This window comes from Urocampus carinirostris, chromosome 2, assembly GCF_059441175.1.
Source record: "Urocampus carinirostris isolate Australia breed hairy pipefish chromosome 2, RoL_Ucar_1.0, whole genome shotgun sequence".
Taxonomy (NCBI): Eukaryota; Metazoa; Chordata; class Actinopteri; order Syngnathiformes; family Syngnathidae; genus Urocampus; species Urocampus carinirostris.
Genome location: NC_142350.1, coordinates 39,972,030 through 39,997,562, shown reverse-complemented (window position 1 = coordinate 39,997,562; position 25,533 = coordinate 39,972,030). Strand labels below are relative to the sequence as shown.

Sequence of the window (25,533 nt, the reverse complement as noted above, 5' to 3'; positions counted from 1 at the left end):
TTATGTGGCCTAATATTGGTATGAATAGAATAGAATAGAATAGAATAGAATAGAATAGAATAGAATAGAATAGAATAGAATCGTCTTATTGACTATCCAATTTCTAAATAGGGGACTCCGTTGTTTTAGGATTACAAAATGTCATCACTAACAGAATGTAATAAGCAATTTAACTTTCAAGTTTCTAAAATATAATTTAAAACTTGTTCTTAAACTATATTTGTAAAAATACTTTTAAATTATTTTAAATTGCATGTACCACCACTCAAGAACCACTGCTTTGGATGTATACATTATAAAAATTGTTACTTACTGTGACTTAACTTTATAAGTTGTTATTCTCGGTCGTGTTTATTACATGTGAAATCCAGGAAGTATGCTCCTTTCGGAAACACTTCCTTATAGAACTTTTGGCTTTAAATGACACCAGGTGGCAAATGTGCATCTAATATCGTGGCTGTACTTTTCTTCCTAGACAAGAATCTTATTTCACTCAGATGAACTTTTTCCAAAAGCTTTTCCAAGCATTCTTGCATGTCTATAGACGTGACGTGTCGATCCCCAAATAAGAACCAGTTTTACCAACCGCACTTAAATGAGATGCCAAAAATGGCTGGCAGTGACCAGAGTAAGGGTTTCTCGGAACCCGCCTAATTTTGCGGGAGATTCCTTTGTAATGTCAAAAATTTATTGACAAAACTTGTTTATTTGGAGTATTTTAGGTGGTTGGAACAAGAACAAGGACAAATCTTAAAGCATGGGTTGTTTATATATCAATATTAGATGATACAAAGCATTGTGTTTTCATCCTTTTTCTTTAAATTGATACCGCTTAGCCCATAAAATTGCTTTGGGTGCTTGGCAACTACAGCCAAAATGGGGTCTGTTGGTGTAAAACAGTTTCTTTAAACTGTAGCTGTCCCCCTACTCTTCATCTGCTTTTGTCTTACTGTTCATTGCAGTCTGAGTTGTAGACATACGTAAAACAGCTTGACTAGCCTACATAATGGACGTGCAACTCTTCTTGAATTTGAAGTTTCTCTAAAAACCATAGTGTCAACAAAACACTCTGGAAAGAAAAGCACCAACGGCCGAGGCCAAAATGCCAGTTCAGGGTGTCACCTGCCCACTGCCCATAGATGGCTGGAATGGGCTCCAGCACGCCCGCAACCCTACTGAGGGTAAGCGGTACGGATAACATTTGCAGAGAAATTTCTCAGTAGCGTTCCAAAGTCATATGGTTAAACCACAGTTTTGGTAGATGTGAAGCTGAGGCAACACAAAGACATGAAGTACAATGGTTCAGTCCAGTTTATAGGGCACATGTTTAACTACATTTTGCAGTGGGGTGCCGTACCCATATACTGCATTCTCGCAGTAAGTCGTTAAGAAAACCTTTAAATGGAAGCGCATTAAACTATGTATGTTCACTGTGGAGATACTTTTGGTGAAAACCCATGAAAAACACTCAGAGCAATGTAATTGGGTGGGTGGATCTCTGCACATATCGCAAAGCTCTGCTGCACTCCTACTCAGTGCAGTCTGTGCCAGAAATATCCTTATCGTTTGCAGTATTTTGTGACATTTTTACAAAAGAACATGGCTTGCACCTTATTTTGAAACCATTATTTAAGAAAAAATGACGGTCAAAATGAGCCCAACACTCTTAAGTAACTAACTTAAGTTGTATATATATTGACACGGGTCACATTTTTCTTACACCACAGATTTGATTAAATCATCAAATGACACACAGTGAAATAAAATGTGCTGCATAGTTAGCGTTTGTTTGGAGCGGTTTGGCAGTTTTGTTGTATTTTGTCTAAAAATATATGGTGTGGCTGTCTCAACTTAAAAAAAAAATTGCTTTTATGGCTCTTTTGTTCAAAAATATTCCTCTGCCCTGCTATATAAACTTGTATGTAAATGCATAACTATAATTCATATATGCATTACCAATCTTATCAATCGTATTCTGCGGTATATAATGTGCACCAAATTATAAGACGTTTTTTTTTTTTATTATTATTTCTGGCCAAATTGGGGTTTTTAAGGGGGGCTTCATTGTCCGGAAAGTACGGGACTTTCTGAAAAAGGTCACAATGTATTATAGAAGGACTCGTACCTTTCTATTGTCATTGATTCCATGGAAATTGGCCATCCGTTAAATAAGCGAAGGGAGGTAGAGGAAAATGCCGAATGCCGGTATGACAGTCGAATGGACCATCTGAGGCTTATTATTCCCCAGGCATAGGAAAGGAGGACCTTGAATCATGGGACTTGCCTTACGATGCTCTCCAGACAACCTGTTCCCCGGGCTCGCAAAGCAGACAGGACTGACGCAAATGGTCTCCCTGCTTTGTTATCGCTGTACAACAGCTCAGGACCCCAGAGGCAGACAGCCGTGCTTCCCGTCTTTTAGTTCTCCTCCCATTAAAATAACACAATTAAAAAGCAGCTTGATCTCTGACATTGATCGGACACTGTGTTATTATTTGTATACAAGAAAAAAGTGTTTTGTTTTGCATTGTCTTTAGAGATAATTTTTTCTTTTTTTTTTCTCAGGTCAAATGTATATGTTTAAAAGCCAACAGTATTCGGCTTCTGTTCAGAATTCCATAGTACTACATAGTAATGTGTTCCAAAAACGCTGTGCTGTATTTATTCAATCATCACTCTATTATATATTGACACCACAGAGAAAACCCAATTTACAGGGTTAAGCAAATAAAAGTCTGATACTATATGAACTTTTTTTTACAAATAACTTTTGTACTGTCAAATGATAATTTCAAAAATAATTTTGCTGCATGTATTGCACTAAGGGGCGGAAAGGGTTTCAGGACACCAGATGTTTAACTTCAGGTGATAGTTTATTTGTAAGCCTTGTCAATAAAGAAACACACAATGAATCTATACAGTATATCGATTGGAACATGTTTAGAATGATTGTGTCCTGTAGTCTTCCACAAAAACCATTGAATGTTCCGATATCAAACATAATTGAAAAAGCTCCAGGGAGCCACTAGGGAGCGCCACAAAGGAGCATGCTGCTCCAAAGCAAGTTTAGGAAGTCAAGAAGTCCAAGTTTGTTTGTGATAGAAAGTATCTTGCTTTGCCATTGTGCCCCGGCCACCATTGCATTTGTGAGTCCAGAGTGTTTTGTTGATGTGATAGCTTTTAAAAAACGTCACATTGAAAAAGTCTTGCTTGTAGGTAATATATGTGTACAACTCACGGGACAGAAAAGAGGCAGGGTGGCTTTATAGCCAATCAGAGGGACAAACAGACTGGTGAATTCCTGTACTCAGGAGAAGAACATTTCATGCGAATAAGACAAGCTAAAATTTCAAGCTTGTGTTAGTGATACCCTAAATATTTTTATTTGACGTACGCTGGAATCTTATTTTCTTTGGGGTTTTGTGCATTACACATATCTTATCTATTTTTTTGTACATTATCTTTCAAAGCTGCAATGTTGCAAAATGTTTTTGGACTTCATGTAAAGCTTTGATTGCATTCATATAAGAAGACCTAGCCCAACTTAGCAATAAAAAAGATAGTGTGTCTATTAGCCAGTAGATCTCCTGATTTAAGAGAAACATGTGATACCTGTCATTCAGAAAGCATCAGGAAACACCACAGACTGTGCCAGAATGGAAGTTCCAGAGACCGGATGACCAAGTGGGTTCACTGCACTTGCTTGCATTAGCAGAGCCCTGATTTTTCAACTACTACAGGCAGAAATCTTTGGCCACTTAAGTAAAAAAAGAAAGTCTGATCAAATTCCAGTTTGTACCTTTTAATTCCATCTCATTTGCTTCTTGGAGAAACAATTGACTCTAGAGTGCAGGGAAAATCAAGGAACGTGTGGTTCATTTTCATATGACAGCAACGGTAGCAGCAGCAACCTTCTGTCTCAAAGTAGTGTTTTATTGGATATCGGAGCTGGAGAAGAGTCCAAAGAAAAATGGGTCGTATTCATTATTAAAACCAGCTGTGGTTTTCCATGCCGATGAGTCATTCATTTTTCTTTCCCCCCTATTCCTTAGTTTATTTTGTTCATGATTGAGTAAAAGAGTGTCTTGGTTTAACGCAACCTTATTCAGTGGTTGTTTGTTTAGACTATCCACAGCACAGTGTGCATGTTTGTTAATTTATCCATTCCCCCCTCATTGTGCCACGTGGATGCCTCTGCTCATATGTTTATGTCCATCTTTCTTTCTACTTTCCACCCTTCAGTGCCGATGATAAAGACAGAACCCAGTGATGAATTTGATTCCTTGGGGACTCCAGTGCTGCCAATTCATCCAAAACCGTACTTCAGTCATCCCAGACTCAATCCCATCTTGCCCGTTGATGATCACGACGCCTGTCTTGTTGGTGGCTACACCCCCTGCCCGGCTCTCAATGCAGCCATACCTTCTTTGTCTCCCAATTCTAGCCCAACCCTGCAAGACCTCTCCCCTGTGGCATTCACTAAGTGCCTCCCAAACAGTCCTACCCTCTCATCACCTTCAGGTCAGATTTTGACTGCTTTCCGGGACAACAGTAGGCCAATCCGTACCCACCCGGCATCTCCCGACCATGGTTCTCCCCTAGGGTTGCTCCAAACTCAAGGAAGTCCTAGTCACCTCAGCAGCCCAGGAACCCAAGGCTTCCATTCTGTCTATGCACACAGTAGCCCTTCGTCTTCCCCAGCCTCGAACGCTTCTACCCCCAGTGGGCCAGCAGAGAGTTCTTTTATCCTGGCCTACAGTCCCAGCCAGGTTCCGGCAGCCGCCAATTCTGCCCAGACTGGAGAGAACTCACCCAGCCTGCTTCATGATGAATCAAGACAACCTGCCATCACCGTCAAACAGGAGCCCCAAGAACTGGACCAGATGTACCTAGATGATGGTAAGTTTGATTACAGTCAAACTGAGTGTTGAATTCCATTTTAGAATTTCAATCCAAGCCCATGTTATGGCCTTCCTCAAAACATGTGATCCAGTTTATAGTTTGCAATTAGTTGCTTTTGATCATAGCACAACATTGCCTTGATGCGATTTTAAAACAATCTGTCAAAACATCACAGTGTCTGGGGTCAGCCAGGTTCCAGCAGAACAAAAACAGCGGCGAACGCGTAGCAAACCAAACTGTTGACATATCAACTAATGAGGGAAGCCAAACAATAGGTAGGGGTTTCCTAATCCCTGCCTGACATTTTGGGAGGGATGCCGGGAGTTTCTGAGCCTGAGGCCTTCTTTTCCCCTATTTTCCCTCTGGATTACAAGTCACGCAGCTGTCGTCATCAAGGGAGACTAAAGGGTCATGGGTCTACCCCGGCAATGAGATCACACACACCCAAGGGAGCCTATGGGCGAGTTTATTGCCTCCTGTGTCTATACCACAGCCCGTCTCTAGGGTCCCCATCCTGTTATCTATGTCCGCAGCGACATCACTTGTTGTTATGATATGTGTTCATGGTACTATTAGTGGATTTTGCCTGGTTGGAATTGTAACAAACCCTTCATCGTGATTCAGGTGGGGAACCAATGACCCCCTTTGAACTCCTTTCCTGTCACCCTTCCTGTTAACATCAGTGTGCCTGAGTGTACTTATGCGGGTGTCTAACACTACCAGAGGCAATGGGTAGGCATGAGGGAAAAGCGGTAGTGGTGAGTTGTTGCTTCTGAACTGTAATTGTGTTGTCAGCATATCTGCTGGTTTTAATGATGGCTCCCATTCGTCCTCATAAATGGGCTATGCAGTCAAAGAAAGACGTTATTTGCTATAATTATTTTTAAACTTAGTCCATTGAGCTACGAACAAACTGCAAATTTTGCACTTTGGCAGTTTTACGCATTTTGTTCAAAGATTTGATCATTGTTTCTCACGGTTATTCTGGCAGGACTAGCGAATCTAACTTCATGTAATTGTAAGTTCATTGTGAGCAGGGTTGGGTAGGGTTACTTTAACTGGATTACTTTCAATCACTTTTGGATTACTCCAATACCAAATATGCTAATAAAAGACAAAAGAAACTAAATATGAATACAATTACTAAATTTTGTGCATGCTTGGGGAGTAACGGAATACATGGAACGGCAAAAATGTTGTTGGCAAGCTGTTTGGATTTATTTTCATTTTGTTTCTGTCGCATTTTATATGAGTTTTGCCAGAGATCAAAGAGATCAAAGCCAGGAGAGAAAGCTTACCACGTGTTGTGAGTCATAATTTTATTCATATTTAGTTTATATTGACTTTTATTAGCATATTTGGTATTGGAGTAATCCAAAAGTATTTGAAAGTAATCCAGTTAAAATAACTTTACCCAACCCTGAGTGTGAGGTCCTATTCTTTTAATTCTACCTGACTTGAAGGCACTAGATGTGATAAAGTTCATTAACGGGTGCTTCTTGGAACGGAGGCCATCTTAATTAAAAATTAAAAAAAAAAAAAAAGTTTGGATTCATGTTTTTAGTTGGTATTTCATTTTTACAAGTCAATACAGGCTATCACTGTGATTTTTTTAATGTAGTCCACGTCATATCAGTATGTGCGTTTTCATTCCACTAAGTTTGGCATAAAATGTGGTTTGCCAAAAACTAAATGGAAACAAGGGGATTTCAAAACGAATCTCAAATATTTTAGAAATATTTGACGTACTCGCTTTTTGAGTCGGTTGAAAAATATTAATCACAGAAGCTTATTGGAAAATAGTTATTTGCATATTCAACCAACATGTCACCCTATTCAATAACAAACATCTTTTGGGAATCACAACAAGCAATTTTATTTTGCTAAAAAATGTGTTGAATAAACAATAATGAAAAAGAAAATGTGCCAGTATATAAACAGAAATAAACACTTGCACAGTTCAAAACACACTACTTAATAAATGAACATTGGATTTGAAAAACAGTAAAAAAAAATAGTTCTTTACTCTGTTTTCTGTTTAATACTATTAAAGCAGTGGCTTTAGATGTGAAAACACAAAAAAAGGGGGGGAAAAAAAAGTTTGGTCACCATTCGTGTAAGCGCAAGTTTTGTCACTTAATGTTACTTCTCCCTCTACATTTTGTTGTTTTTGACTGCAATGTTTTCCTATTTGGGGGCGGCAGTAGCTCAGGAGGTAGAGCGCTCGTCTTGGGATCAAGGGATCCCAGTTCGGATCCCGGCTCGTCCGTGTTACATGTCGAAGTGTCCTTGGGTAAGACACTGAACACCTAATACCCCCAATAAGCAGGTTAGCGTCTTTCAAGGCTGCAATACAAGGCCGCCATTGGGAAATGTGGAGCTTATTGTAAAGCACTTTGGGAAGTCATTGACTTGAAAAGCGCTATATAAATGCAGATCATTTCATTTAGATCATTTCATTTGTGGACACTTACTTTTACATTTTCAGGTGTACTTTACACAATTATTACGAGAGTTCAATGTAATTTATGGCATTGGTTTATGTCTCTAACAACATTTCAGGAAATACATCTAAAAGAGTGTGTTGCATGCAAGGAACTAAGTGGTATCATTTCAATTTGCATCATTTAATAAAATAGTAAGGAAAATAATCAATTGCATTATTTTATGGCAATTTGGTAGTTGTCTCAAATACGTTGCAGAAGGTCATAAAATTACAGACAACTTTATTGTTTTCCAAATCCTACCTTCGCAATTTACGCCAATTTTTGCTGCTCAGTGGGATACCAGCGCACACACATTTGTTTCCTCGTAGAAGTCAAGTCACATTTATTTGTAAAGCCCTTAATCACAAAATGATCATCCCCTTATGTTAAACCAACATGCAGGCAAGGAAAAACTCAAAACCTCCACACTGGGAAAGTTAGATACCTTGAGAAGGGGCCTCAAAAGGGGTAATCCCCCTCCAAGGATGACCAGCCTGCAAAGATTTAGCATTGGTAACAGTACACAAACCATAGTGACCATCAATAAAAAAAAACATAGGTAATAGGTAGTAATTTGTCCAGAAAGTGCATGTCAGCATCAACGCCTCAAGCCTGTAAAATTGTTCAAAAAAGTCCCTGACACCAACGAAACCTGAAAAAGAAAGGAAGCATTTTTAAATTTCATTCATCAGCAGGAATTTGGAGAAACCCTGCCTTTAAACTAGGACCTGAAGCAATCCATGATGTATGACAGTGTGTGTGATGTGAGCTCATTGCTCACAACCTAAATACTTCAATCCATCCACCCATTTTCTATGCTGTGCCCGCATTAAATCCAGCACTGAAGAATTGCTCTTCATGTCTTTCTAATGCTGAATTTCTAAAGAAAAAATAGATTAAATACAATAGACTCAGTAACTTTATGGGGTACAAATAATTGTAAGGGCGGCTTTGGGTTTAAATACAGTGTGTTAAAATCTTAAATATCACAATTCACAGATCCCTAAACCACCTGGGTCCTCGGGGCACATCTTCCTGTGGTGTGTCTTGGGCATGTACAGCTTTGTGGTGCTCTAGGCTGTTTTTTTCTGGTTTCCATTGTTACCAGTAGAAGGAGAAGGGTCCTGATCCGACTACTGAGCAAATAATAATTTCTGAATCAAACCGATTATTTATTCAATAAAACAATTGCATTAAACACTTCTACTATTTTTTAATATTCAATATTTATTTTTTGTTTTCATATTTTCATCCACACAACCTTGTAAAATGTTGTTTTATCACTGTTCCCAAACTGACAGGCTGAAGCTTACATTGAAATCTGTTTAAATTCTGTCCGATTGAATTAAGTGAAACTACAGTTTTGTATTTAGCATCGGTGTCTTTTTACACAGATGTCTAGTCATTAAGCTCTGCCAGAAGTCTACTGAAATGCCAAGTTAAAATCATATAACCTAGTTTCCCTTCCCCACCACTCTATCCATTGTCACTTAGTGGCTTCAATCTTTCTTCGAATGCATTCTATCCATGATTACAGTTGCATTAGGGACACACAGGAACGCGAATCGATTGATCCAGGGCGGTGCTGAAGCGCCAGAGGAAACCTTAGTGTGCTAGCCTTTTGCATCACCTGTCATCTGCTCATGCATTATGCGGTAAGATCCTTGAGTATGTGGTAGTAACAGCACACTAAAACGGCATCCCTCTCAAACTCCTCAAATGAGTTAAACAAAATAAGATTTGAAGGTAGCTCCTGCTACCCTTCTCTTTATATTACCGCTCTATGTTAGTGAGTTGAGCTCTCTATTAGAGCGGAAGACGGGCGAATGACCTCACCTCAGCAGTAGTGATTTAACGCCAAGGATGCAATATTGTGTTGCTTTTGGGCAATTGGGGGCTGGTGATTGAGTCCAAGGGTGCACACTTGATCTTCCCCAAGAGTGCAGAGCCTCCCACGCTTCAATGCTTAGGCCTCCTGCTCTCATCAGGCAAAGGAAATGTGTCTCTCTGGCCGGGGTTAGATTTTATACAGCCCTTGAGAAATCATTCAACTTATCAACAGTGAACTACTGTACCACAAGGAGCACTGTTAGCAGGGTGAGAGTCAGAGCTTTAAAGCCCCTTGACTGCAATCCACAATCTCTAAAGGAGATTTTGTTTATTCAATTTAAGCTACTTGTTGCCAGCTAGGAGAGAAGCCTGATGTGGGTGTCTGTATCACCACGGAAGGCTACCTGCACCATCAGCGCACAGTGAATCTCGTTGGTTTATTTAGGTTAACAGCATCATTGGAATCAGCTTTCAATGAAATAGATACTTTTATAGTTTAGTAGACACTTAAATAGGCAGCACGGCGGGACAGTGGTTAGCGCGTGTGCGGCACAGTTCTAAGGTCTTGGGAACCTCCTGTGTGGGTTCAAATCCAGCCAACGGACTTCCTGTGCGGAGTTTGTATGTTCTCCCCACGTTTGCGTGGGTTTCCTCCGGGCACTCCGGTTTCCTCCCACATCCCAAAGACATGCATTTCAGATGGATTGGATCCTAGGTGTGAATGAGCGAGCGAGTGGTCTGTCCCTGTGTGCCCTGCGACTGGTTGGCAACCAGTTCAGGGTTGTCCTCTGCCCACTGCCCGATGATTGCTGCAATGGGCTCCAGCACCCCCGCGACCCTACTGAGGATAAGCGGTGCAGCTAATGAGATGAGATGAGACACTTTAATAAAGAGAGAAGACATCCCTAGATTTTGAACTTGAAAGGAGATTTGGATATGACCCAAACATCTGACATTCAAACCTGTTCTGAAAGATCCTCATCCAATCCCTTTCTTTTTATGAAATCCCCTAGTTTACAAAAGCAGATCTGCCCTTCAGGGTGTGGATAGCAAAGAACAGCAACATGATTGACAAATAGTGACAATGATGTAAATAGCACATAATAGTCAAGACAACAAACAAGAGTGCAAAACAATAGACAAAATAACACACTCGTATCCTATGCAATATATTTTTCAGGTGTCCAATATTAAAATATTGCCTTGTTAATACTTCAAAGTGGATGGAGACAGGTTTGTTTTATAACCAACAAGCCATAAAAACATCAGAACCGGAAGTAGTGTGGAAAAGTGGAAGAAGTATTATTTTTTATATTTTTTAATCCAACCAAAAGCTAAAATAAACATGAAATATTTATGTATGACACTTCGCAATAAATTACAAACATTCTTAGCCTTGTACCATATTTCAAACACATTCATTTTTTTGTTAAAGAAAAACAATTGATCTTGAACTAAGCTTCCTATGAGAAAATGCCATATCACTACCGATCTTGCAGATCTAGTATTTGAAGCAATGCTTGGGTTTGAGGCAGGCCTACAGTAGTGGACATCCTAAATGATATAAATTCACCCCATTTGAATTTACCACCTTGAACACTTTTGAAAACAACTGATACTGTGAAGAAATAAATAGGGACAACCACAGCTTTATCTTCCCTATTTAAAATGGCACAGACATAAACAATTGGGTGATCTAGATTTTTTTTTTTTTTTTTTTCAAGAACAGGAAACTGAAGATTTTTAAGTTAGTGCGCATTTTAGGCACTTTACTATAGACTTATACTCCAGTGCATCAGGTGTTTTTCTGCCATGCTTTTTTGTTTGAGAGCAATTTATCATTCAGCGTGCTCTGTAGTCTGGCATATACAATAATTTATGAGACCTATTTCTTATAGAAAGTTGAAGATAGTCAGATAATGTAAAGTAAAGTATCATCGAAGGGAAGTTAAAGATTAGAATCCATTCACTTTTTATGCTCACCAAGCCAAAGTCACATAAATAACCCTGGGGGTCACATGTTTACTCAAATCTGCAATATGTATCGTATTTTATGCACTATAATGCACACCTGATTCTAAGGCACAACCCTAAAGAAATGGCACTTTTTATGTTTTTAATGCATAAGGCTTACTGGACTTACGACCCGTGCGAGCTTCTGCATTTGAGAATAACCATTGCAATTTTATTCACTTACTGTATGTATTAGTGCAATTAATCAGTCGAAAAACGTTGGTTACTTAAAAAACATTGCATGCAACAGGATTTGAACCGGGGTCGCACCAAACCCTACCACTTAAAAATTAATTGGATTTTATGTCATTATCACACTATTTTTGCTGACAGTGCTATAAACAAATATTAGAGAATGGAGAAAACAGAAAGTCATCCTGAAAGATCTAAATAAACGCAAACATAAAGAAGGAAAGAACTCTTTGATGTATCTAATGATAAATTGGACTATGCAGATTTTTCTATCTTTCTCAGTGACTTTTTTCTCTCCATTCTGTCACTGTAAAAATTGTCTTGTAATGAGATAAAAAGTAATGCCTTTTTGTATGTGCCTGTGTCACTGGTGGTCTAGTCCAGTGTTTTTCAACCTTTTCTGAGCTAATGCACGTTTCCTTCATTGAAAAAAAAATCCTGCGGGACACCATGAGCTGTATTACTTTGAAGATAGGGCGCACTGTGTTAAAAGGCGCAGTCTCTGTAGCTGGTTCTATTTTGTATTTAACACTTACACAGGGTGCATTGCACGATAGGGCGTGGGTGCCTTCTGCTGCAGCTACCTTGCAACAACACAGACAATCATACAAGCGTGCATATTCAATACTACAGTGGAAATAAAACTGAGTTTGGTTGTGATTTATATAAGTATTGATTATAAAGTAAAACGGATAAAAACTTGTTGGAATTTGCTTTTCAGATTCCTCTTCTTGCGAACCATCGATTCATTGTTCATGAATTATCTTACGACTGCTTGTTTTCTATGTTTTTCCATGTAGCGTAGAAATCAACACGCCATGGCGACGAAAACACGGAAAGCATTCAGTAGAGGTTAAGTGAGGTTTTGAATGTAATTAATATAAGGCGGGACAACTCTGTTCAGCCTCTAGAAGCACAATTACTTTCAAATTGCTAGATACGCTATGGCGTTAGCATCCATAAGTATTTCCGCAAACAATGCATTGCGTGTGACATCACGTGTCCTCTTTTGTACAATGGGGATACTTGTTGCGTTCAAACAGGAGACGTTTAAAGGTCACACTTGTATGCAATATGCAATTGGCATGTAGTCGGAAATATGAACGATCTTACAAAAACATCGAATTTCACCCATTTTGGGGCTGGAGCCCATCCCAGCCATCTCCGGACAGTGGGCAGGGGACTATTTTGTGGAAAATAAGGCGCAGGTTATAAGGCGTACTTTAACATTTCTGGTCAGTTTTTTTGTGCACTCTTTAGTACGAAAAATAAGCTATATATGTGTAAATGTGCGAGTGTGTGTAGAATTGAAGCGTGCATGCAAACTGGGATTTGGTCCTGTGAGACTCCTTGCACTGTGTCCCATCGTATTAGCTGCTGTTGTGATTGGTGATATCATGAAATGCACCTGAATGCAGCACAGTAGTGCTAATCAGAGAGCCGGATTTGTACCAGCTGCCTCTGTGCGACACAGAGGACCCTTATTCTCCAAAACAAAACAAAAAAACACACACAGCAGTCTCAGACAATTTCTGACAGTTAACATATGGGCTCTGATTGCTTGGTAGTTTTCATTATAATTGTTTCTCTTCAGTTCATGTTTCTGCATTTGCAACTGGACAGTGATTGTTTTCTCAACTAGAAAATCAAAATGGTGTCAAATCCCTTTCCCTTTGGGAAAAAAAAGAGGCATTCTATTTTCGTAGAGGATCTCCATCTGCCGCTGATGATCCTGAAAGCAACTGAGGCTTTCCTCATGGAAACTTTTACACATTTTGGACCGTTTCCCAGGCCCTAGGATGCTCCAAAACCCTTAATGATGATTGAAAGTGCGTCCACACCATGCTGAAAACATGCTGAGTCGATAAGATTGGAGCATGCCGCAAGACTGGCTTTAGGGGAGAGCCAAAAAGACGGAGTAAGGGAGAGTGTGTATATTAAATTCAGAGTTGGAAGTGTCTAATGGGTCTAACTAAAGCAGGGTCGCTTAAATACTGAATGATCTTGATACTTCTTGTCTGTCTTTAAGTAGTGGAGTTAGCAAAAGGTCTATGTATTCAGTGACCCCCAACCTTTTAACATATGTCCCCTTTTATAAAGGTCAAGACCAAATAGATGTTTGTCTACAGAAGAAAGTCTGTGGTTAAGTGCAATGCCAAGAACACTGTGTGCGAGATAAAGTGATATTGACAGCTACCAGAGAAACAGTGATGGCTTTTTTATTATTAATGACCGCAAACAGGATGTTGGCCATTTACATTTGTTGTTATTGATGCTCTCTCATTAGAATACTGTTTTCCTGGCAGACTTAAATATGATGAGATACAAGTAGAAGAGTTGGGAAAATGCAAAAAGCATTTCACAGCACCCAGCTACACTATTGTTTAATGATAATCAGTGATATAAATTAATTGTTTCAAAATTTGAAAAAATAACCCATATTACTTTTTTTTAAATATATAATTGTCAAAATACCTGCTTAAAAAGTTATTTACTTTTCTGTTTTTGAATAGGACAAAAACTTACAGAGTAGGAAATTATATTAGACTTAGCAGCAACTCTTATAATGGTACATAAAAATACCTCCCTGAAACAGTAAATTAGAACTAATATGACTAACTTTTCCCTTAAACCAAAAACTAACCGTGCAGAAATAAACTTGGTCTAAGCAGCAACTTGTATAAAAGTACATAAAAACTTAAACAGCTCGCTGATAATTTCTACATGGTAAATAGTCTGAATTTATATTCCGCTTTTCAAGTCAATGAAGACCTCCCAAAGCGCTTTACACTTACCCATTCACACACACACACTCACACAATAGCGGCCATGTAGCCATGCATTGGGGATTCAGTGTCTTGCCCAAGAACACTTCGACATTTAACACGGAGAAGCTCGGGAATCGAACCTGCGATCTCTTGATCCCAAAACGATGTCCTAATATAGCGCACTAAGATCCAGCAGCAACAGTGATGATGCGCCAGAGTCAATTGCCGGTAGAAGATCTTACCTTACCTTACCTTAACCAGGGCTGTCTCAGTATAGTGGTTAGCCCTGAATCCTGATTGTATATATTCACAAAGATTATTCTCAGATATAAAATCATTCAGCTTGTCAAACTTAATGTTACAAGAGCCAATATATCAGGTTCAAACTGAACCTGCTTCCCTCAAACAAGTTAACTACACTTTTTACGTTACTTGCTAATCACAAACACGCTTTCTACTACTGACTTTATAAAATCTCAATATTTTAATGTCTGTTACTTGTGTTGCTTTTGTTTATGTTCGCGTATGGACCCTTTAAGGGAGACGTGACGTCAAGTGACTGGTGCGGAAGTTGGTCTCTGTCAGTCTGTGAGTACAGTGGTTCCTTGTTGAATGTATTTTTACCGCTTGTTATTTGTTTATTAAGTTAGAGATCAGACCTCATTGTGACTGTGTGCAGCTTTGACTACACGTAGGAGAAATACAATATTATCAGCTGCTTAATTCACAGACGCGTTGGAACATGTCAGAGAGTTGCTGCTGTTTGCAGTGCTTTAAGTCAAAAAAAAAAAAAAAGAATTTTGCTGCAATGGGTCCGACCTGGTTGCTTATCCAAATCAGAGGACACATGTGGGCAGCGAGGGCAGAGAAAGAGTGAAGGAGTAGGAGTGACAGAGAGAGAGCTTGGCTGCTTTAGCGAGGATAAGTAATCCGCCACTCAAATGAATAAAATCGCTGATACCAATATCTGACAAATTCACAAATATCAGTGCTGATATTTGACCCACTCAATAATCAGTGGACCTGTAGTGCTGCTCAATCTGGAGTTCCAGTACCGTATTTTCCGCACTATAAGGCGCACCGGGTTATAGGGTGCACCCCAAAAAAATAGTTTTTGGTCCTATGTTTGACATACATAAGACGCACCGGATTATAAGGCGCTACAATGGGAACGTCGACAAAACAGTCAGATAGTTCAGTCAAACTTATTACCCCCTTAACATTCCCAAAGCTTGCAAAGACGCAAATACGTGTCGAGAACACGTGCGGATGCGGTGTCCGTATGATGCCACTCAAATGCATCGTTCCATCATTCGGAAGGTTAAAGTCTTTTGATTCAAGAAATGCCAACCATTCCTTAGTTTCTATTTTCGTTCGCAACTTTACTGTGCATATGACAATAAACACTTGGAATTGAGTTTAATTTAAAAATAGACACTCCATTCCATCCATTATCTGCACCGTTTATCACAGAAACATCGAGTTCAGTCTGAAACAGGATACAGGGAAAATATATAGCCGAAGTAACTCACCGAAGTCGTTGTGTTCAATAATAATGTGCAGCCATGGTCCTCTTATATCCGTGAGTTTAGTAAATACAGGAGAATAAAATATTTACAAATACAGTACAGAATAGTAAAAAAATGCTTTCTGTATGCCGTCAACCATGTGCTATACGCATTCATCTTTTTCGGCCAATGGCAGGCTTTGTATTGCCGCTTCAGCCAATGCCAGCCTCTAAATGATAAAAACGATCCGCCCCTTGACCTCCGAATAACTTTAGCCAATAGTGATCGATTCAACTGATGATTGACACATCTTTTTCAGCCAATTGCAGGCTTTGTTTTACAGCTTAAGCCTATGCCAGCCTGTAAATGATAAAAAGGATCCGCCCCTTGACCTCCGAATAACTTTAGCCAATAGTGATCGATTCGACTGATGATTGACACATCTTTTTCGGCCAATTGCAGGCTTTGTTTTACAGCTTAAGCCTATGCCAGCCTGTAAATGATAAAAGGGATCCGCCCCTTGACCTCCGAATAACTTTAGCCAATAGTGATCGATTCAAATGATGATTGACACATTGGTTAGCCAATGAAACGCCGGTAAATAAATCCCAGCATACACCGCGGACTACTTGGCGTTCGGGGGAAAATCTAGTCGGCGGCTGCAAGTTAGTTGGAAGACTTTGCGATTTAATATTGATCCATAAATAAGGCGCACTGTATTATAAGGCGCATGGTCAGCTTTTGAAAAAAAAAAAAAGACTTTTAGGTGCGCCTTATAGTGCGGAAAATACGGTAGTTGTTTTTATTCTTGCTAATGCTAACTGCTATGAGGGTTTATGTTTTCAAACACGGGTACAGTGCTATTGAAAGCTAACTAAGTTGTTCATGTAGAAAATCACGAATAGTTATGGACAGCATAAGAATAGACTGTTTTATACAACTCACGGTAGTGTTAAGGTTTGTAAGGACTGCAATCTGTTCAGCTCCTACTCAGCAACCGTGATTTTGGCGCTAATCGATGCAGGTCAACTGAAAGTAGGCGACTTGTTTACAATTGAATAGTAGCGTCATCTGCTGATAACGCAATTGAAAAAAATGCCGCGCTGGAGAATAAAGCCACAAAGTCATTTCTGTTTAGTCATAGACCTTTGGATTACCCTTTCCATCTCCTAACATCATTTATTAACATTGGCCAAAGAAAAGAGCTCTTAGTTTTCTGGTAATGATCAGCGTGCATATTTGACACTCTTGTCAAGATTGTGTGTGCGTCGAACAAATAGCAGGATTTGAGTAGATGCATTTGAAAGCAGCTAATGGGGTCAAATTGTGTGCATGAATTTTTTTTAAAACTATCTGGAACATAATTAGTCGTGATTAGACGCGCAAAGATTAATGTGTAAAATCAAACCATTCATTGCCCAAATGTGCTGGCTTGCTTTGGCCCCAGCCCTGGCAGAAGATGCAAAGGATCTGCTCTGCTTTCATTTTTTTTGTCACAATGTCAACAATGTCACTTACAAAGAATGTGTCTCCCAAAAATCTACACCTAAATTATCCAAATAAACTGATTTTCCCATTAGTCTGGAGGATGTGACAGTCATAAATTGTGGATGTGAGTCTTAGGGTCAGATTTTCAATTACTTGTGTTTATCCTTTAAAAACATAGTCAATTTGTCAAATTTGCTACTAGAGAAGGTGTAACTTATTGTCTATAATTTACCCAAGATGTGTTAGAAAAAAAGATTTGGATAGAGTTTGAAATACTGCTCTAAAAGTACAATTGGACTCATCTCAAGAACGCTGTTGATTCAAGCAGCTCAAAATATTTGAAGCTCTGTTTCTTCAGTTAATCACGCATGACGTATCTTGCCGACTTTCTCCTGACGCAGCCGTTTAAAAGCTCGGTTTACGTGGCCCGCATTCTGAGGTTTAGGGAACACAAGTTGAAAAACCGCAGAGGCGCACAGATCGTAACGGGTCAGGATGCAGACAGGGCCTGCGGCTTGGCTTGAATATCAATCTGTGTACACAGGATCTGTGATCACGTAGTTACCACCTCGGAATATGACAAACGTCAGTGTGGTCGATCTCAATGACAGGATGATCCTGTAGGGAGAACGTTTTCCCAAGAAAGCTTTACGTTCCTTTTCTGGTGAATTCATCTTCATTTCCACTGCGAGAACTCAAACTGCATAAGAGTGACTAAAATGCTTTATTTGTTATTTGAACCACATATTACCACTACTGTTTAACTGCTATTGCTTTTTGAAACTTGTGCTTTAAATCAGTGTTTCTCAACTGGTAGATCACGACCAGAGTTGGGCGTGTTACCAAAAAGCATTACTGCATTTTCTGCACGATGAGACGCAGCAAGATCATAAGGCGAACCCCCCAAAATAATCTTAGTTATTATTCGTACATAAGGCTCACCAGACTGTATGGCACATGAAATTGAGACTTCAGTAGCTGCCGTGTGTAACACAAGGGCTATTCATACACTTATGGCATATTATAGTATATAATAGTGCAATGATTAATCAATGCAGGACATTGATTGCAATGAGAATTAAACCCAGATAGCAGCAGCAAGGACACTGACAATTTACCATCTGACCACAAGTGAAGAGCGTGACGCTTTAGAGCTTATCTTATTATCACACAATTTTTATTCTTTTGCCAGAAACACTGATTTGCATAGTCAAGTTAAATCACATTTATTTCTATAGCCCTTAATCACAAAATGTCATAAAGGACTGCACAGGCTACAATCACAAAATCTTCCGCATAGCGGTGCATAATGCATTCAACAGTCTCTCCACTTGTTCACCTGTGCACCAATCACGTGTCTGTTTATTTATATGTACGGAAAAGACCGTGTAGATTATTTTTTTTAAATACTTTCTGTTTTCTGCGTCTCTCCTTTGCAACATTATTGGCTCACAGAGGAAGAGAGACTTTCTTACATATTGGAATGCACTATGCAAATTAGTGTTTCTGGCACCATGAGTAAAAAAAGTGTGGCATTGACATAAGATCCATGGACTTTTTAATGTCATATGTGCAATTAGTCTTGTGGAAAAGTATCAGGCAATAAGAGCTTGCTCTGTCCACTCCACGCATCGGCCTGGTATTGCAGTACCTCCGGGAACGGTGCATTCGCAATGATCGCAGCAAGGCTTTAGGGCTAGGACCTTAGCTTGGCCTTTTGGCTGAGAGTAAGTGTCCCGGCTCCTAGGCTTTGTAGCGTATTATGAACTCACCGATAACGGATAATGGATAATGAATAATGAAGATAGAACAATAACCCTTAAAAACCCCAAAACCCCCACCACAATCCATTGCACATGAGCCTGCAATTATTATTGATATATAAGCCATTGCCCCAGTGTGGAAGCATACTGTTAAACTTTATGTGATTAAGCAAAATATTGTAGGCATGTCTATTCAGCTCACTGGGTTAGAACTCTCACTTTCAAAATACTGGCCAATTTGGGGTTTTTAGGCATGTAGTGTAGTCTGGAAAGTATGGTAAGAAGTGACATTTAAAAAGTAAAAAAGTTAAAAAGTAATTCATTTGCCCCACTCATTACTGATACTAAAAAGTAGCGCTGGACTCTCAAAGTAACTATTTAGTTCAAATTACAATACAGAAGCCAACCCCCAAAACTGCTTTAAATAGCCACATAAGAAAAAAAATACAAGTAAATGTGAACACCAACATGGTGAAGAAGTCACCCAAAATATGACTTGGTTCAAGCAATCTTGAGAGCTTGCAAACGAACACTTTGCTCAGACACTCCATATCCATTTTATCTCTGGGCTTCAAATCCTTCCAAGATCTTCATCTCCCATTATAGCTGCTGTACAAGACATTTTCTTTTTCACTTGGCTCTAAAAAATTCAAATTTGGGCGGCTCTACAATTCCGCAAGGAAGTCACTCATATAGTGAGGTCAAAGTTCAGGAGTGAAAATGATCCCCTTTGGATTGCTTTTATTGTAGAAGTAAGTTATAGCATCAGTAAACAGTAACAGGTCTTCTTTCCAGACCACTTAATAACAGCCCCTGTCTCTGAAATGTGTTCGCTCTGGGAAAAAAGCATCCTGCCGTGCAGATGTCGGGAGAACATTTGGATCCAGTTGTGGGACTTACAGAAAGCTTTTGTGTCCGCGGCACTTGGCACAATTAGACAGTAACAGCAGAAGGTAATATGAAGGAAGGTGTCATAATTATAAAAATGAATACAAAATAAATATATTAAAACAATAGTGTTGACTTAAAGGGACATTGTAAGTAATTTAACGCTCCCAATTGCTAAAAAACGTAATTCATTAAAAATATAATAATATTGATTTTAATAATAATCAAATATAGAAGAATCACATACATGTGCATTTTTTAAAATACCCGTAGGTCGAGAAGTTTATATTTATTTTAAGTAGCATGAGACTTACCTAAAGGAAGCTGACTGTGATTGGCCGCCAACTTGCTGCTACGTGTACCACCAGCCCAATAATACGCAAAAATACATTCTAAATATATAAATGTGCATTATTTAAAATATTCAATAGTTGAGGAATGCAAATGTATTTTACATAACCTAAGCCTTCCTTAGATAGAACTGACATAACTGTCCATTTCTTGCTGCTACGGTTTCCAACAAAAACCTTGCAAAAGGCCATTAAAAAAACTCCGTAGTTTTCAGTTGCTCTAAACAATACAGCAACCTGTAGTAGTCAAATAATACACATTGTCCCTTTAATCAAACCAAAATGTCTTTTTAAAATAATTTTCAGGCAACACATTGCAGTTGGGGCAGCACGGCGGATGAATGGTCAGCGTGTCCCTGGCACAGTTCTGAGGTCATGGGATCGAATCCTCCTGTGTGGAGTTTGCATGTTCTCCCCCATTTAACAAAGCAAAAATACTATTTTATATTTAAAAGAAAAACTTAAATCATGTAAATGGTTGTATTTAGCTCGGTGGCTTTGGGGTAAGGCGCCCTTCCCCGAGACTGGTAGGTTCAAGCCTCGTCCTCGTCATACCTTAGACTTACAACATTGGCTAACACCAACATCATTTACAGTCGAATGTGTGTGTATGGGAGCCTACCCCTGATTGATTAGGGATAAGGCGAGGAAAAGGAACTTTGTATTTTGTTACGTTTCGGTTAAATTATTGTTAACATCTCCTTATTTTGGCATGTTTGGTCCGCTGTACTTAACTTTTATTGTTACTAGTCAACACAAAGTGCATAAAATTAATGTGTCGGATCATACTGTCCTTATTAAATCTCGTCAAAAAGTGTTTCAAATCTCAAACCGGGGCTTTTTCAACTCGGTGTGCTGATGCAGTGAAAGATTTGGGGTCAGACGAATTTCATCATATTCTCAAAACCAGGAATATTCAAAGTCCATGAAAGAAGCAAGTCAGCCATGCGAATACATTAGACAGTCACAGAATGAGATGGAAAGGGGAAAAACTAAAGTGGAAGAAAGCTGCTTGAGATCTTGATGATTTCTCTTTGGAAGCTTATCCTGTTGGCTGACACAAATCTTGGGTGCATTACTGAAAAGCTTTAATCAGTTACAGTTAATAGTTAATAGAAACACACCCAAATATGCGCCAGTAAGTAGATCTCCTGGTTTCAGTATTTTATTTTACTGTTGTAGTTTCGACTTAGATGCAACTATATACTGTCGAGAGAATATAGCTAAGGAGAAATTATGTGCCCAGTACTCTGTGCTTCAGATGGTGCCATCATGACTGTATTTAGTTGTACTTTGTAGATAAATATACACATGTCCACCCTTATTGCTGGCATATAATTGCTAGCAAGTTAAGGGTTTTAGGTGACCTTTCGAATGATGCAGGAGTATTCCGCCACCACAAACACCATGATATATCATATGAATTTGATAAGTACCAGACATGCTCAGTAACGCACCATGCAGTACAATTATGCAATTGTATCAAGAGCGTTTTACAGTAGTTGCTACTGAGAAGATAAATTACAGTCCAGGAACACATTCCTTTGTAAAGTGTTAGTCTGAACACTGCACACACAAACAAAAACACACACTTACACTTATCAATGAGCCCCATTAGTGCATGTAGAAATGTTAGAGTGATATACAGCAACAAAGTTAAAGATCGCAACTAATTTCTTTGCAACTTGGGGGACCCATAAAGCAGTGGGTGAACAAATGTACTTATGAGAAGGGAGTGATCCTAACCACCGAAATGCATTGTCTGACTCCTGGCAATTGACCCAACACAGCTATTAAATCGCAACAGGTCCCTGGACTCTCCTGATTGTGTTTGACCAAGCTCCAGTGCTTTCAAAGCAATCTTCTAAAAAGAAGGAAATTATTTGATGCTCAGAAGGATTCACTTTTCCGCAGTTCTTCACACAGAAGCACAAAAATGATTTTCCATTCATTTTTTATACTTTTTAAAGTGTGGATGCCAAACTGCGGGCTGGATCAGGCCTGCTAACGGATTGAATCCAAAAAATGCCTTATCATATCAAAAACTGACCTGGAGTTTTAAATATGTCCACTAGATGTCACCAAAGACAGGCACCACTCCCGAAGAAAACCACCCACTGTAGCTGTATTCGCTATTTATCAACCAGAGAACATTTGAGGAAACAGCAACCTCGTTGTTTCTTTAATTTAAAGGAGATTGTGTAATGAACACTAGATGTCGCCATATTTTATAATGTAACCAAAATGAGTGCTAAACAGCACAAAGAGTATAAACTACGGAGACTCAAAGTGACCAAACTGCCAAAATGCCAAATTTCCTTTTTTTTAATCACAAGGTTTTTTGTTTTGGGAGCCACCCGTGGTAGCAAAATGGAAGCCTATCAAGTCAGCTTCCACTATGTGAGGCTTATCTTATGTAAAATAAATACAAATGCACATTTTTAAAAAGTTAAGGTATTTTTGCTGATTATTCAAATCAATAGTGATAAATAATACACAATGTCACTTTAAAATAGAAGTCATGGATGCATTCTTCAAGGAAATACGATGGCACTCATGTGTCGCGTGGATATCACTCCTGGCTGCAACATTTGCTATCAAACTGCACTTTTTATCCCCAGTGATTAGAAATCACAGTTACCACCTGGATTTAAAAATACAATGTTAAACAATAGCTCCTGGGTGTCTATGCAGAAGGTTAAATAAGCTTTATTTCTTTGTATAACAGATCTGAAACCTAAGAGCAAAGTATTCAAATGTTGGTAGATATTTTCATGAAAAATATAAATTAATAAGTATTAAACAAATACTTTATACTCTTAGTATTCCTGCACCTAAATCAATCTTTTTTTTTTCAAACAGTACAAGAGATTAAATCTTAGTGTGGGAAACAATATGATAGAAAAGAAACTCAAAGTTTAGTAATCAAATATTACTCTCATGAATTAAAATCATCTTTTGAATGTGAGCCTCCAAAAGATCCCCAGCCCTACAGCAAAGGCACACTTTTTCTGCCAATGATTCTTCTCTGGGACTCATAAGATTGTTTTTTCTACCATGTGGACCCTGAGCTAAAATGAGTTTGACACTCCTGGTTTAAAGACACAGCTAAGCCACGCCGGAATTTATTTTCAGGTGTTTGGCAATATAATCATTGATAATACAGTAAATGGCTTGAGATACATCATTTGTACGTAGTGAAGCATTCATTTAATTCAAAATTTATACGATATGCACCATAAATAAATAAATGTATCAGAAAATGATTCATTTTTTCACGTTTAATTCTAAAAGTAAAACATTCAATTAAATGTGTCATTATTGTGTATCTGTTATTTGATTCTGGACTTACAATAATAAACATGTTATTAAATGTGCCACGAATCAATCAATTACCCATGATCATTTGTAAAATACATGAATCTAATTATTTCATAATTGTATATCTCTCTCATAAAATATTTTTATTTGGCTAATGATTAACCTAATTAAGTCAATAATAATTTAGTTATTAATTATACACTGACAGGTTACTTTCCTCACCAATTCAAGTCAAATGAATTTCAGAAAACAATAATACCTTGCTATAATGTAGTGTTACTTTTCATCGTTTCGCTACTTCACGGGTTTGCATTGTGCATTGTGAGCTGCATTCTGATTGGCTAAACAGTCTTCCTTCTTATTATTTTACAGTGTAGTAGTTATTCGTAAATAAACCAAATTAAAAATCCGGTGTACACTACTTTTAATTGGTAAACAAATTCCTGAGCCTGAAAAAGAATTTGTATTTTGGTTTCCGTGCGTAATACAGTATTTATTTAATTGTATAGTATTTGTAAAAAAAAAATAGATTTGTACTTCACAGGTTCTGCCTATCATTTTATTTTATTTTTTTATTTTTTTTATTTTTTTAAGGGGGGGAGCGCTCAAGATTAACTAAGGATTACTGTAATAAATGTTGACACAATGATTGATTGAGTGGCTGAAGAACATAATCTTTTACAGTAGGTGGTGCCCTTACCTCTGCTTGGTTTGCACAAGCGTCGATTATTTTATCTCATGTGTGCAAAATACCTTTTACTTCCCCTCCTGTGCCAATAAAAGTCAAATGTCTTATAAAAAAAAATCCTCAGGTTTTGAAGAAAGACAAATATCGCTCGGGTGGCTTTTGAAAATACTGGATTTGAAAAAAGAATATTCCCAATCTTGAACAAGTTCAAAATTCACCCCTAGGAACCACCATACAATTTAGATTTAAAGGCCATAGGGCAGTTTGCACATAACATTAATCAGACAAGATTTAGCTCATCCAGTCGTATCCCAAGAGCTGTTTCAAAATATAAGCCACGTTTATGCGCCCAGCAGGAGCTCAGTAAGATTTAGATACCCTCGAAGTAATAACGCGTGTCTTTTCTATGACTTTTGGAGAAGGATGTCGTAGGTTTGCCAGAATCATTTGGAATTGGTATCACAAATCCGGACAAACTTTTTTGAAAAGGGTAATTAGTTACAGCTACAACATACTTCATTTTAAAATTTAACCCCCACATTACTCTGAAAGTTACTAGTTACAAATTACAGTATATACTCGCAGAAACGTTGACCCGCCAAAACTGTTTTAATTTAGCCACATAAGAAAATAAATTGAAGAAAATGTGTACACCGATCTGTGGAACCAAGGAAGTCTTCATATTTATTGGCTTGTGCAATCTTGAAAGCTTGCAAATGAAAATTTAGCTGAGACACTGTATTCATTTTGGCTCTGGGTTTCAAAACACTTAAAGATCTCCTTCTCCGTTTCTCCATTTTCTTTTTTTATCCAGGGAAGTGTGTATTGCAGAAATAATTTCACAAATAAAGACCAAAATTCAGCACACTTTTACTGTAAATTAACTGCTCACGTTTTCCCCATTGATACCGTGTTTAAGCCCCGCCTCACCCATTGCCTACCTTCGCTGCTGGTGACACACAACCAAATATTGTTTTAGTGTTTTATTTTATAGTTGTAAATTTGGCACGGATGCAAGTACTTTGGTACCTCTTCATACTGGGTTAATTCGTTCCAAGATTGGGAAAGAGTGACGTACGCGATTGTTGATGCACTTACTGGAAACTTTAAATTAAATTTACTGTAACTTTAAATAAACGTACTCTAAAAAATTTTACACAATACTGTTTTTATTTTCTTTCTTTTGTTTAAATGAAGCGAGGCGCGGCGTGAACTCTTTTGCGGCTTTGTTATCAGCACTGTTTGCTTCCTCTTGCCGTACCAGAGTGTATGTCAGCCGTTTTTTAAAATGTCTTAAAGAGCTGGGTTTATAATCCATTTGGGTTGTACCTGACAA

The 25,533-nt window shown here is 38.4% G+C and overlaps 1 protein-coding gene across 1 annotated transcript in view; it reads left to right on the top strand.

Annotated features, from left to right (window-relative positions):
• Positions 1-25,533, top strand: part of LOC148371847 (nuclear factor of activated T-cells, cytoplasmic 1-like) — a 101,654-nt gene that overhangs the window by 59,436 nt on the left and 16,685 nt on the right. The window contains exon 9 of the mRNA XM_088327952.1: positions 4,243-4,899. Coding sequence (XP_088184078.1) covers positions 4,243-4,899 — 657 coding nt within the window. The remainder of the gene's footprint in view (positions 1-4,242; positions 4,900-25,533) is intronic.